The sequence below is a fragment of the Microplitis demolitor genome, chromosome 2 (genome assembly GCF_026212275.2).
Source record: "Microplitis demolitor isolate Queensland-Clemson2020A chromosome 2, iyMicDemo2.1a, whole genome shotgun sequence".
Lineage (NCBI taxonomy): Eukaryota > Metazoa > Arthropoda > Insecta > Hymenoptera > Braconidae > Microplitis > Microplitis demolitor.
In genome coordinates, this window is record NC_068546.1 from 21,200,008 (window position 1) to 21,214,439 (window position 14,432).

Here is a 14,432-nt window from a genome sequence, read left to right on the forward strand (position 1 = left end):
TAAATAATAATTTATTAATTATTATTATTTGCGCGGTAAATTTAAATATTTGAAAAATAAATTATTAAAAATTGGAGACAAATTAAAATTCGTAGATCAAAATAAAATGGCGGCAGAATATTTTAGAAAAAATTTTAAATATTAAAAAAAAACACTTGAGTGTTAAAACAAACCTTGGCGGAGAAATAATATGCAGAAGGGTGTCCTAATACCCTTGGAGATTTAATTTAAATTGCTCCAAGTGTATTCCAGCTAAAAAAAACGTCACTTAACTGCTATTTCTCCACCAGACGATGCCAGATGAATTTGATCAGGAACTTGGAAGATATCAGCATCAGCCATCAGCAAATCTTTACACTAGCACAGAACACGACACTTATCTACACCACAGACACTTTGCACAATTTAAATTTTACAAGCACTGCACAATCAAACAATAACTATTAGCAACAAATTTCATGAATGATTACACGACGCCACTGCAATACTATTTCAATTCAAATAGAAAAAAGAATCTGGACAACTACTGGAGTTGTCGTTGATACTAACTGCCGCTATCGAACCGTCAGTTGATTACTAAGCAATCGATGTTGCGATTAATCGACTGCCCCCACTTTAGCAAAAAATTTAACGTTGACTACAGCGCCGCGTAGTAGCGCCAACTTGGCGCGAAATTTCAAACTTAAAATTTAATAATTCTATTTAAAATTATTTGTTTCGATAATTATATCAATCAGAATATATTATCAACAGGCTGGAGCTAGCTAGAGCATTTCAGAATGCACCAGTTATTTATTTATTTTAAAATTTATAAATGTTTAATTGTCAGTGACATTCTCACTCATGATTTAAAAACTGTTCGTTAGGACTCTCACACCCAGTTTTTCGTAAGAATATGTAGGTATCATCTATTTCTCTCTCTATTTTTCATGGATGACGGTTGTAGACATCGTAAACATTAAACAAGTCCAGACTTGTATAAATTCACCGGTTCTGCGCATATGCGCAGTTGTTCATTCCTACTGTGTATTCACTTTTAGGTTTTTTCCAAAATTCACTTAATTGTTGATATTAATATCTATTGTTAAATTATAAATTATTTGAAAACTTATAAACAAAATAGGACACGTGGTCATTTTAGTGTTGATTCATGTAAGTAAAAAATTATCAAACTTTTTATTTACTAATTCACTTATGAAAGAAAAATTATTTTGTTATGTTTGATAAATGTTTTTGATACTAAAGGTAACCGATGTATAATAATTTTTTCAAAACAATGAATTATAAAAAAAAATATTTGAAAAAGTTGCACCTGTAGTTTTTTTCATTTTCTACATGTGCATATTTTTAGTTTTTTTTTTTTTTTTTTTTTTTAATTAAAAGTGAAATTTTTCAATTGTCTTTTAATTTATGAGTGTGGATGTAACAGACATCAGACAAATTTAAAATTATAAATAAATAGAGTAAATAATTAAAAAAAAAATATTTTTAAAAAATGCACTTATCAATTTTTAAATTTTTTAAATGTCCATTTTTTGGAAATTTTATTTTATTAATTATGTAATTTACTTATTTTTAATTTAAAATTTTCCTGGCTGCTACATTCACATGGTAGTAATGATACTGAAGTTAGCAGATAGTTAAAAATTTTCGAATTTTTGTTTCAACGACTTGATGTAAAAAAAAAAATAAAAATAAAAATATGCACATGCAGAAAATTTAATAAACTATAGGTGCAATTTTTTAAAATATTTTTTTTTAATAATTTATTGTTAAAAAAAAAAATCCAAAAATTATTGGATGTCGGCTAACTTCAGTATCATATGATCGTAAAGATCCTGAAGTTAGCAGGCAAAGAAATTTTGAATGTTTTTTTTTACAATTTAATTTTTAAAAAAATGAAAAATAAAAATATGCACATGTAGAGAATTTAAAAAACTTGCGTGTAATTTTTTGAAATATTTTTTTTTTTCATAATTTATCATTTAAAAAAAAAATCAAAAATTATTAGACACCTGCTAACTTGAGTACATTCACACCCTTTATTATTTTGGGTCATCAATATTATAACAAAAAATTTATTTTTTTACATAATTAGTTTTTTTGTGCTTACCAAATTATAATGGCGGATACGAGTTCAAAACTAAATTATAACCTTCCATTTGAAAATAAAAATTATACTAATTGTTATAGTATTGAATCATATAATTATAAAATAAAATTAGTGCCGCATATTAAAGAAAACGAGCTGACCTTTGATGGAGAAGTTTCCATAGATTTTAAAAATTCAATAGTGAGAAGTTGGATTAAACTGAATGCTAAAAATTTGGATATTGTTGAAAATGTTATTTTGAAAAAAGATAATGAAGTTTATGAGTCAAGTGACTATACCATCACTATTAATGATTCTGAACATGTATTGACTATAAATTTCGATAGAGAAATTGCACTTGATAATTATAATTTATATATTCAGTATAAAAGTCATGGTCTTGACAGTAGTAAGGTTTTGAAACATGTGAATTATTTTGATAAATCTGGAAAAAAACAGTAAGTAACTGAAATATATTTTTTCTATCCCACATTTGAATGATATTAAAACTATTTATATATTTTTTAATTTTATAATTTAAAAGATGGATATTACTGAGTGATTTTCAAAATGGAGGATTAGATGAATTGTTTCCATCTTGGAAAGATGATTGGTGTTCTTCAAAGTTTGAATTTTCCATTAAGCATAATAAAGAATATAAGGTATTATTTAATGCGCCGGTAAAGGAAATAGTAGCAGCAGAGGATTCGAATTCTGTGTGGACAATTTTTAAAAAAACTCCAAATTTAATTCCGAATAATTTTGCATTCATTGTTGGAGACTTAGAATATTTGTCTCCGCACGATGATGATTTATTCAAACTTTGGTTCCTTAAAAATACAATTGATTGTGAAAATAATGACATCAAAATTGTGGAAAAATTGTGGAAAGCACTTGAAGATGTGACTGGTGTAACTCGTAAAGAGCATAAATACAACAAGTTGGATGTTGTCGTTTTGCCGGAATTTATTAAAATTAAAAGATTTAACTGGGGACTCTGTACCGTCAAGTGAGTTTTTTTATTTATTGTAAAATATGGAATATAATTTATTTGAATACAGGTAAAAGACCCATTACTCCCTCACTTTTTTTTTTTTTGAGTAAGACTAGACTACTCAATATAAATTCCTAAATAACATGAAAAATCATTTTTTTTATAGTTTCAATTATTAGAATATAATTCTAATTTTAAAAACAATGTTGATAATTGATTATTATCTATTTTCTAAATAAGGTTGTTAAGTGTTACTATTATAGTTGTCCACTAAAAGTTGTGATGTATCATTACTCGATCAGTACATGACCTCATACGGACAAATTATCCCTGATAGCCAAGTTGGCGAGAAACTGACGAGAAACTTGCAACCGCAACTGGACACTAAGCTGGGCGCCAACAGTTGGTACCTTCAATAGTTGATAGACATTTTGAGAAAGTTGGTGGCAAAAGTTGGCAATCATAAGTTGACAGTAAGTTTCCTTTCAATTTTCTCAGAAACTTGCATTCCAGTTGCAGCTTCATACCAGCGCCAACTTTCTAAGAAATTTGGCGGTAACTTATAGCCAAAAGTTGCAAAAGCTGAAGTTGTCGATAACTTGTCGTCAAGTTGGTCAGAAAGTAATGAATGACCAACTTTTTTACAATAAACTCGTGTTATCAGGGTATTCTTGTTTGAAATATTACAATGTTATAGTAACGATATTCAAATACTTAAAAATTTACAAATAATTACTTATCAATGACAATTACTTTACTCGAAATTTTTCTCTATAAAAATTATAAAAACGCATTTATCATTAGATCTCAATATGTATAATTTGTTTTTTTAGCGATGTAAGTATTGGGTTTAAAGAAAATATCGATAAAACCGAAAAAATCACAACAATTACAGATCTAGCATTTTCATTTATCGATCATTGGTTTGGTAATCTTATTCAATCTGTCACTTATGATACAAAAAGACTCTTATGCTATGGTCTACGTTCTTATTTAGCTCAACTAATAGTTGATAAGGTTAATTATTTATAATTTAATTTATTTTTTTAACCTTAAAGATTATAATTATCGTGTTTTATTATAATTAATGATATTCAATTAACTGTAGATTGATAAAAATGCCCATTCTATTGATCGATTTATCAATGATCAAGGACAAGAAGGAAATTGGAATGAATTTCATTGTATGGTTATACTATCAGTACTATTATCGTTAATTATTTATATGAGGTAGTAAGATTATCTATTTATTATTAATTATTACAGTTAATTATATATCACGTACAATTGAAAATGTTCTGGGTAAAGACAACTTCCGAGCGGCTTTGAGAAATTATATATTAAATAAGTATGTCATTAAATATCTAACAAAGTAATTTTATTTGTTTGATAATTATTTAACAGCTATATTTTTTTATAAGTGAACCTAAAGATCAGATAGTCAGTGAGCTTTCCGATGAAATTGCAAAAGCATCTGGAGACAGAAAAGAATTTATGGAAAAAGTTTTGAAAAATTGGAATACTTTTTCGTCCTTTCCCACACTCACGGTCACTCGTAATTATGAAAAAAATAAAGCGATTGTTACACAAGCACGATTTTTAAATAATCCGGAGTTAGATTGGAGATATTGGGTGCCATTGAATTGGGCGACTCAAGACGAACCTAATTTCGAAGATACATCAGTAACTCAGTGGTATGATGGTGATTTTATGAAAACCGAAATTCCGGTTACGGTTGCTGATGATCGTTGGATAATTATAAACAAACAACATTTTGGTATTAATTTATTTATATTTATATAAATGTATATGCTCAAAATAAACGCCATTAAATGCCTGATATCGGTCTTCCCTGTAAAAAAATTTCAAAAAAGTTCGATATGTGGGACTTCTAAATTTTAGACAGATTAGAACTTTTGTAATTTTGAGAGTTATTTCTATTTTATTTTATTTATTTAACAAGATCCAACAGCATACGCCAATAACAGAGCTCATTCATGGAAAGTCAATTGATTCCGTAGCATGTCTATTAATATTATTACAAATAGTTAATAATCTATACAGTGGAGAGGATTTCGCAAAATTAGATCTTGGAAAAAACGGATAAGAAACATTTTTTGATCTATTACTTTGTGACGGCACCAATATGGGAATCTGTACTAACATATCAGGGCAATAGGTGCCCCCTTTGATAATATCGGCAATTAATAAGGCTCCCGCACATATTCTTCTATCCTCCAGAGACAAAACAGAGTTATAAAAAAAGTTTATCTAGAATTTTATAGGAGCGAAATTTGAGTAAAACAATAACATTTTTAGAACATATTTCTCAGAAAAAGTTCCACTTGAAATTCTAATCTGTCTCAAGTTCATAAATCCCACACATCGTATTTTTATGGAATCTTTTAGAAACGAAATTTTTTTACATGGGTATAATTAGAATCTAAGTTTATATTTTTAAAAATTTTCTAGGTACCTATCGCGTAAATTATGATGAAAAAAATTGGAAATTAATAATAAATTATCTGAAAACTGATGATTATTCAAAAATTCATCTCTACAATCGTATTCAGCTGATTAACGATGCATTTACTATCGCCGATTGGGGATTTCTGGACTACAGTATACCTTTTGAACTATCGGAGTATCTTACTCGTGAAACAGAATTCGCTCCATGGGCAGCATTTTTGCATCATATTGAGCAGTTGTATTATGAATCACCACTACGTCATTCCGAATACTTCGATAATTTCAAGGTTTTCTTTTAATAATTATATGGCTCATTTATTTATATTTTTGTTATTATCAATAGTGTACATATTTATATTTTTTCATCCAGAAATATGTTTTGAAGCTGACTGATAAATTAAAAAAACGGATCCTACTAGTGGATGAAGCCGATGATGATTTTATCACACGGCTTTTAAGAATTTCTTTGGTGAATGTGCGTTCCATTTTAGGGTCAAGTGATGAAGGAAATTATGCGTTTACCAAACTTAGAAATTGGCTCGATGATCCTGATAAATATCCGTAAATATAGTATTATATCATACTATCATATAATATTCTTTCATAGTCATTAATAAAATTTACTATTATTAATTACTTTCTCATGATACCAGCATCGAAACTTGAAGTTTCGGTGTCTCTGCAGACAGTCCAAAAAGCAAACTTCAGTCCAATGACTTCGGGTGTCGTCGGTTTTTACTCCCACTCTGAATGTTTTGTGCTAAATGTTCTCCAACTTTTCTGAACGCATGCGCAGTTTAAAAATGTTCAGCAGTGCGGACAATTTCTGAAGTCTATTCTCTTACTGGGACCAAAATATTTATCGTTACTGTTTAATTATAAATTGCAAATGACAATTTAATAATTGATGACACTATTGGACTGCTATCACTGAAACTTTAAGTTCCAATGCAAATAATCGTAAGAAATATTGTGTGTAACTCAGGGTGAAACACAATTTCAGACTGAGTGATGTCAACTTGACCCTGGTCTGAAGTTGTTTTATTTCATCTGTTGTCACACAATATACTATTTATTTCAGAATTTCTGCAGACATGAAAGTTGTGATTCTTAACAGCGGAATGAGATTTGCAGATGAAGATACTTGGAATAAATTATGGGAAAAGTTTAATGAAATTTTTAAAAGTCCTAGAAATGAAATTATGTCATACAATATTATTATGAAATATTTAACCTTTAAAAATGAAGAGCTTCTTCATGCTCTGTGTTGCGTTTCAAACATTGAATTGATGAAAAAGTTTGTAACAATGATCATGTCGAATACTATAGAGGACATAAGTCAATCGCAATTCTTTGAAAAACTTTACCGACTGAATGGAAATGCCGTTGATGTTGTTTTAGACATGGATTTCAATTCCACTACAGCTGACGGAAGGTAATTTTTATTTTGTACACTTCAAGCGCTGAAATCGCTTTATTAACGGTTGTTTTTTCCAACTGTTTTATTCACACAAAAATATTTCTACGCTCTTTTGATTATACCGAAATATATTAAATTGTATACTGGCATGAAGAGAATTTATTGTAGAACAATTTAAACCTAATATCAAGTAGATTCATTATTTTACAAACTTAAAATAAATCGTTTCAACTAAAGAAACCAGCGATGTCAATTGTTACGCATGAAATTTCGAAGACAGGATAACTATCAGTAAACACAATTAATCCGCTCAATTTTTTTTATTATCTTTGTATTTTTCATCACAAGAACCCTGTAGAATATCAGATTTTAAATCATTTCACTTTCGAGAAAAAAAAAATTTTTAGGCCTATGACAGCAGAACAGAGAAAGGATCAGAAAGGATGTCGTATATGTATTTTTATGAGGAGTAGCCCGTAACTTTTTTTCTCTTGGGAATAACCTATCATAACAAAAATGTTTTCTGTTCAATATGATGCCCTCTAGTGGGAAAATCCATAAAAAGTCCGTGGAATAATTTATTTTTTGAGTTGAGACCTATATGAAGGTCGGTGGAGATGGGTGGACATGGGTGGAGATGATTTTCTATGAAGAGTAGCCCATAACTTTGCTGTTGTTGGGAATAACCCATGACAATATTAACGTTTTCTGTTCAATATGATGCCCTTTAGTAAGAAAAGTCATGAAAAGTTCTAGAAATAATTTATTTTTTGAGTTGAGACCCATATTAGAATAAATTAAGATGAATTAGGATGAATGAGGATGACTATGAAGAGTAGCCCGTAACTTTTTTTCTCTTAGGAATTTTTCTCTTAGGAGTTGAATAAAAATTCATAATAAAAAAAAAAGTAATGATTAAAAATGAAATCAGCGATTGAGGTGTTCCCTTTTGAATTTTCCTTTTTTTTTTAATCCCGATTGTCATTACTGTAATAAATTATTATTTTAATTGTTGCTGTTTTTTTTTTAGTAGTGTGTTTTATCCAGAAATTATATGCGAGGCTACTCGAAATCTCGTATCATTTATAAGAACCGATGATCATCTACAAAAAGTATTTATAAAATTTATAAACATATAATACCTAAATTCCAAAAAATATTTAAATTAATAATTTTTTTTTACCCACAATTTTTTCAGTACAATCTAATGTCAACTCAGTCAATTGAGGGTGAAACATTTATAAGTCGTATTAATGCAACTTGTGCGGCAAAATCCAACGAAAAATCCAACGAAAAATTAAATAAAATGAAAAAATTTTTGGTAAAAATAAATTGATCAATTTAATTGACACTACTGCCAATCAATTTTTATACTAATTAAAAATATATTTTCTTATTGTGAAAGAATAATGTAACAGTAAATATATTTTTTTTAAATAAACAATGTGGATTTTTTTTCTTTGTTTGAAATACCTCCTGCACTATTTCTGATAGTTTTGATCGAATATTTGAAAAAATTAATAAACCCGCAGTATTATAATTGATTTTTATTTATATTGGGAACCCAAGTCACGTTCTACAGATTATACTCATCAATTTTTAAAATGAATAATAGTATAGACGGCAAAACTTAGTAGAATGATTAAAGCATAATCATAAATGTATATTAGCTGTAAGGATTTATGTCTGCTTCAATGGATAATAATAGATCGTTGTAAGCCGCAGACTTACAGTACATAAATTATTAAACGGTATTCTGTGCTTTCCGATTAATAACTTGTACTTGAAGAGCCGTTTTGTTTAAAAATTAATTCTATACTCAAAATAGAACATGGTAATTCTTGTTAATTACCAATAATATCTTTATTAATAGAAAATTTTACAAACTTGTCTTTAGAACAACTAATATGTAGATATACACTTAACATGGAGTAAATCATTTTTCTTAATCACGGTAGTATCCTAACTACTCTAAGAACACGTGTTCGAGCAAGATTCTGAAGTAACTCTAGAGCAAGACCCTTAGCTGTCTTTTTCTACGCATGTTTTTCGCAAGATGTATCAAGAAACCTATGTCTTGCTCATGTTATCCTACGCAATAGTATTAAAGATATCTTGAACACGTGCAATGAAAAAGTGTCTGACGCATTTCTCGCACCAGAAACTTACACTAGATCCTTACACATGGTTTGTTCAAGATCTGCTCGAGGCTCAAGTCAATTTTGAGTCTTGAGCAGATCTTTTTCAAGCCATGCGCAACTATTTTCAACTATAGTCTTCCTCCAGAATTGAGTTATAATCTGGCGCGAATTTCATGTGTAAGGTCTACACTAGACTTACAATTTAAATCTCGTCACAAGTATCTGCAGCAAGACACATACGTAGAAAGACACTAGCATCTATCTGGCGCGAATTTCATGTGTAAGGTCTGCACTAGACTTGCAATTTAAATTTCGTCACCAGTGTCTGCAGCAAGACACATACGTAGAAAGACACTAGCACCTATCGATCTCAAGAGCAGACTAGCTCAAGAATTTTAAAAAATTATTGTATGGATATGCAATACATCATTACGTGAAATGTCCCATTTTAACCCTCAGTGTGTAATATTCTGATTAAATAGAAATTGTATTTAAAGAAATTGTATTAGAAATGAATCAAATACATAATTAATGTAGCAGACTAAGATAATTAGACGCATTGTAATCAATGTTTTTAAACTATTATTTGAATTATTAAACAAGAATATCACATTTTAATTATGCAAATCTGAAGATAATTTATTATCAAATTATCATTTACATAAAATATTATTTGAAGTTAACTAATGTACAAAAATTTTTCATTTATAATTCATTGTTTTTTAATAAACTTTCAGATAAAGTTGAGTTTGGAGACTCGATAATATTTTAATATAATTTGAAATGACGAGACAATGCTATTTGAGCTGCTTAAAATTTATTGAGCTGAAAAGTTGAATGAACTCATGTGCACGACAATCATAGAACTCATAAAATAAATTCAATTGTATGAAAGCTACGTATTGAATTTCATGAAAAAGTTAAATTCTAGGAACTTGCTGTGAAAAAAGTAATTGAATAATCAAGTTAATTAACATAAAATATGTTGATTTAATGAACATTCTTTTTCTGTAAATAATTTTATTAAAAACATGGGAATTAAATATTTAGCAATAAAAGGAAAAGCCCATTGTATTATTCTCTACTTTAGTGATTGCAGGAGATTTCATCTATTATTTAAAAAAAGTTTCATTCATTTAATTCCAACGAAAGCTGCTAGATGCTTTTAAATTAAATGAAATTTTTTGTACCGACTTTTTAAAAATTGTTAATTTTATTTTTTTACTCGGCTCTATTTTAAAATATGAGAAAATAAATTTAAATATTATTTTTATTTATTCATAATTTTTTATAAAAAATATCTAAACAATTCTTAACTGTCATAAAATTAAGACATAAATATGAAAATATAAATAGACTAATTTTTATACAAAAAATTAAAAATTATTTGTAAAAAAAAATTTCATAGGCTGGTCTAGTAAAAATTCAAAACGCATTTTTTACATTTTCTCTAGAAATATTGAGTTTTCCAAAAAATAGTACAAGACCTTTTTTGTTGCGCTTTAAATTCTCTACAAAAAAGGTATCTTTCATTTTTTCCAAAAACTCAATATCTAGTGAGATATTCTGAGTTTAAGCTTTGAAGGTCCAAATATACAAATTTTGAGTTTTAAATTTCTTAGTTTTCTAGACACATTGATCGAATATCAATTGATATTTTAATAAGAAGGTACAAATTAAACTCAAAACATTTTTAGTGATAAGTAGGGACAAGATTTTTGCCTTAATTGTGAAATGAATGATTCAAATTTTTAATAATTATGAAAATTTTAATTTCAAAATTACGGTGAAAATATTGGTGGTAAAAAAAAATCATGAGAGACATTTTTTATAGAAAATTGAATTTCCTACAACTTCTGTTTGAAAAGTTTTTTTATACGACCAATATTTTCACCGTAATTCCAAAATTAAGATTCATAATGACGATTCAAATTTTTGATAATTACCAAAATCTCAATTTTGAAATTACGGCTTACTTATTAGTCCTATGGAAAAATTACAAGAGACATTTTTTTTATTAAATTAAATTTTGAACAACTTTTATTCAAAAAAATTTTTTATACGATCAATATTTTCACCGTAATTTCAAAATTAAGATTCATAATGATTGATTCAAATTTTTGATAATTACGAAAATCTTAACTTTGAAAATATGGCTTTCTTATTAGTCCTATGACAAAATTATAAGAGACACTTTTTTTATAAAATTAAATTTTGACCAACTTTTGTTTGAAAAATTTTTTGATACGACTAATATTTTCACCGTAATTCCAAAATTAAGATTCATAATGATTGATTCAAATTTTTGATAATTACGAAAATCTTAATATCTTGGCAATTAAAAAGAGTTGGGACCATGGAAAGGCACAAATTCAAGTCAAGACCTTTGTAATGATACCAAATTTAATAACATCAACTAATTCTATCATTTAAATATGGCGGGAAAAAAATTTTTCTTATTCTCTCAATAATATAGAAGATAAAAATTTAGTATTTTAATAATGGATGAATAAAATGAAAAATAAAAAGTCAAATAATTATTTGAAAAATATTTAATAATAAACATTGATAATATACAGGGAAAATACACCATAAGAAGTCACTATGGGAGTAAAGAGAACCTAATAGCTGGTCCAGACTTACAAAATTCATCAAATCAGACAATGATACTGGTGTTTTAAATCCAAACACCTCTAAATTCAATCGCTGTGTGTATTTTTCTTTTAATCATCTTTTTTTTTAAACTGAATCCGACTTACATTCTTATTAATTACTTTTATTAAATTTATTTTTATTTTTTATTTGTATTTTCTTTTTTTTTCGTTCACCTTTTACCATTTCATTATCCAACACATGCGTAAAAATAAATTTACGTAATTAATTATTATTATTATTATTATTATTAATTTTAAAGTTATTAATCGAGAATTAACTCGCCTTCAATATAATTACACTGCAATAAGCAAAATAAAATTGGCATAGCTGATTTTTTTTTATTCATTTACTATTTACGCATGTAAATCAATTGTCATTGTGCAACTCATTATTTAATTAAGTGCATTTTAAAATGGCTTGTGTTTGTGACAATCGATTTCATTTTTAAAAATTTAAATTTTATTAATTAATTAATTTTTTTCATTTCAGTATTCACTCATTTTTTACATACATCCGGAATTTTATAAAGTATACATAAACATACTGATGTCATGGAATACCTCTCATATTTTTTACTCTCATTCATTTTTATGCTTAAAAAAATTTTTATTAAAAAAAATTCAATGCTGCCAATTAGGTGCGTAGTTTTTTTTTTAAATTACAAAAATTTTAGGACTACTCAAGTATTACTGGCAATTATTAATTACTATATATTTATATACATTTAATTAAAAAAAAAAAGTTGATTTATTAAAATATTTAATTAAATCTTAAAACTATTAATGGCAATAATGAATTTATTCAGATCTAGTAAACTTATAATTAATATTTGAATAATAAAAATTAATTAATGTTTGATTATTTTTTAAAATTAATTTAAAAGTAAAAAAGAAACAGTTTTATAAATAGTTAATAATAATTAATGAGTAGAAACAAGATTTTTTGCCTTAATTTTGAATAATGGTTAGAATGTTTGGTATTACGGTGAAAATATTGGTCTTACAAAAAAAGTTTTCAAACAAAAGTTGTAGGAAATTTAATTTCCAACAAAAGATGTCTTTTATAATTTTTTTATACGACCAATATTTTCACGACAATTGCAAAATTAAGATTCATAATGAACGATTCAAATTTTTGATAATTATGAAAATCTTAATTTTGAAATTACGGCTTTCTTATTGGTCCTATGAAAAAATCATAAGAGATATTTTTTATAGAAAATTGAATTTTGAAGAACTTTTATTTGAAAAATTTTTTTATACGACCAATATTTTCGCCGTAATTCCAAAATTAAAATTCATAATGAGTGATTCAAATTTTTGATAATTACCAAAATCTTAATTTTGAAATTACGGCTTTCCTATTAGTCTTATAAAAAAATTATATGAGACATTTTCTTTATAAAATTAAATTTCCTACAACTTTCATTTGAAAAATTTTTTTATACGACCAACATTTCCGTCTTAATATCAAAAATTTGACAGCATCAATTATTAATCTTTATTTTTAAATCTCAGCAAAAATCCTGGCCCTGGAGTAAATTAAATTAAATGAGATTCTCATAAAAGTTGCCAGTAAATCTTGTAATTAAAACAAAAGAAAAAAAATAACAATTAATTATAATTATAAATAATTACAATTATAGATGAATATAAATTTAATCGGGCAGTACCCTGACTCGTACACTAGGATATGTTGGTAAAAGATGTGTAATTACGTAGTCATGTTATTTATTGTTAAACTTTTCTACTCATTTTCTTTAAAATTTATATTTATTTATTTATTCATTATTATTATAATTAAAAGTTGACGGTAGTTAAATATTATTATTATTTTGTATCGGTGCGTATTATTGAGATTATTTATACACTGCGTAAAACGAGTCTTTATCGACTGGCTCGTCATAAATCAATTTATAATAAATTATTTATTACTATTTATTATTATTATTATTATTAATATAAATAATTAGTAATTAATAATCAATAGGCCTGTTATTAATTTTGAATTTGTGCGTAAAACAAACGCAATTATTTATTTAAATTAAATATATATATATATATTTCTATATATATTTATTGTTATTTTAATATCATTTTGAAATATGAGACGACAAGCGATCAGCTTTTAATCTCCAAATTAATAATTTGAGCTTGACACTTAACTCTAATTTCTAGGTATTTTTTTTTTTATATATCCTATTGATAGAGGTAATAGTCACGAGTAAGTATAAATTGTAATTACAGTACAATGTACATAAGTTATTTTTAAATTTGTCCGTTAATTTTACAATTTTATTTTTATTTTTAAAAATTTAGGTAAGCGTTTTATTTATTTTTAAAATCTATCAATTTATTGATAATTATTACATAATATTTGTTTTTTGTGATAATGATAACATTTAAATAATAATTACTGTATAAGATTCTGACGAACGTCGATAAAGAGTTAGAGAGCTCATAACATAAAGAGACGTCAATTGTCTGGATTATTTTTGCTGAATTTTAGATGACGTCAATATTTTTTTTGATATTATAAATTCTTATTGCTGTCTACTAAAATTTATTTTTAATGGTTGTCTATGGAAATATTAAATATGTAATTTAATTGCATAGAAAAATTACTGTACTGTATTTTTAATTGATGATTAAAAAATCGGGA

General features: G+C 26.5%; 1 protein-coding gene across 2 annotated transcripts; it reads left to right on the top strand.

The window, feature by feature from the left end:
* The first annotated feature begins 969 nt into the window (after positions 1–969).
* LOC103579604 (aminopeptidase N) lies at positions 970–8,404 on the top strand. Of its 2 annotated transcripts, none has more exons than XM_014441034.2 (12): positions 970–1,152; positions 2,099–2,550; positions 2,637–3,101; positions 3,920–4,103; positions 4,195–4,270; positions 4,353–4,434; positions 4,508–4,863; positions 5,559–5,842; positions 5,926–6,116; positions 6,637–6,990; positions 8,009–8,087; positions 8,174–8,404. In XM_014441034.2, exons 2-12 carry the CDS (start codon positions 2,123–2,125, stop codon positions 8,309–8,311), a joined length of 2,637 nt encoding a protein of 878 aa, XP_014296520.1. In that variant the 5' UTR covers positions 970–1,152; positions 2,099–2,122; the 3' UTR covers positions 8,312–8,404. The 2 variants fall into 2 exon arrangements, with proteins under 2 accessions (XP_014296520.1, XP_014296519.1); XM_014441033.2 differs by having other exon boundaries at positions 971–1,152; positions 8,006–8,087; positions 8,174–8,403.
* Positions 8,405–14,432: the final 6,028 nt, after the last annotated feature.

Excerpts from the sequence above, each read along its gene's own strand:
- LOC103579604 (XM_014441033.2), top strand. The coding sequence starts at position 2,123 with ATGGCGGATACGAGTTCAAAACTAAATTATAACCTTCCATTTGAAAAT. Across the intron at positions 2,551-2,636 it reads GATAAATCTGGAAAAAAACA|ATGGATATTACTGAGTGATT; the intron begins GTAAGTAACTGA and ends ATAATTTAAAAG. Across the intron at positions 6,991-8,005 it reads TCCACTACAGCTGACGGAAG|TAGTGTGTTTTATCCAGAAA; the intron begins GTAATTTTTATT and ends TTTTTTTTTTAG.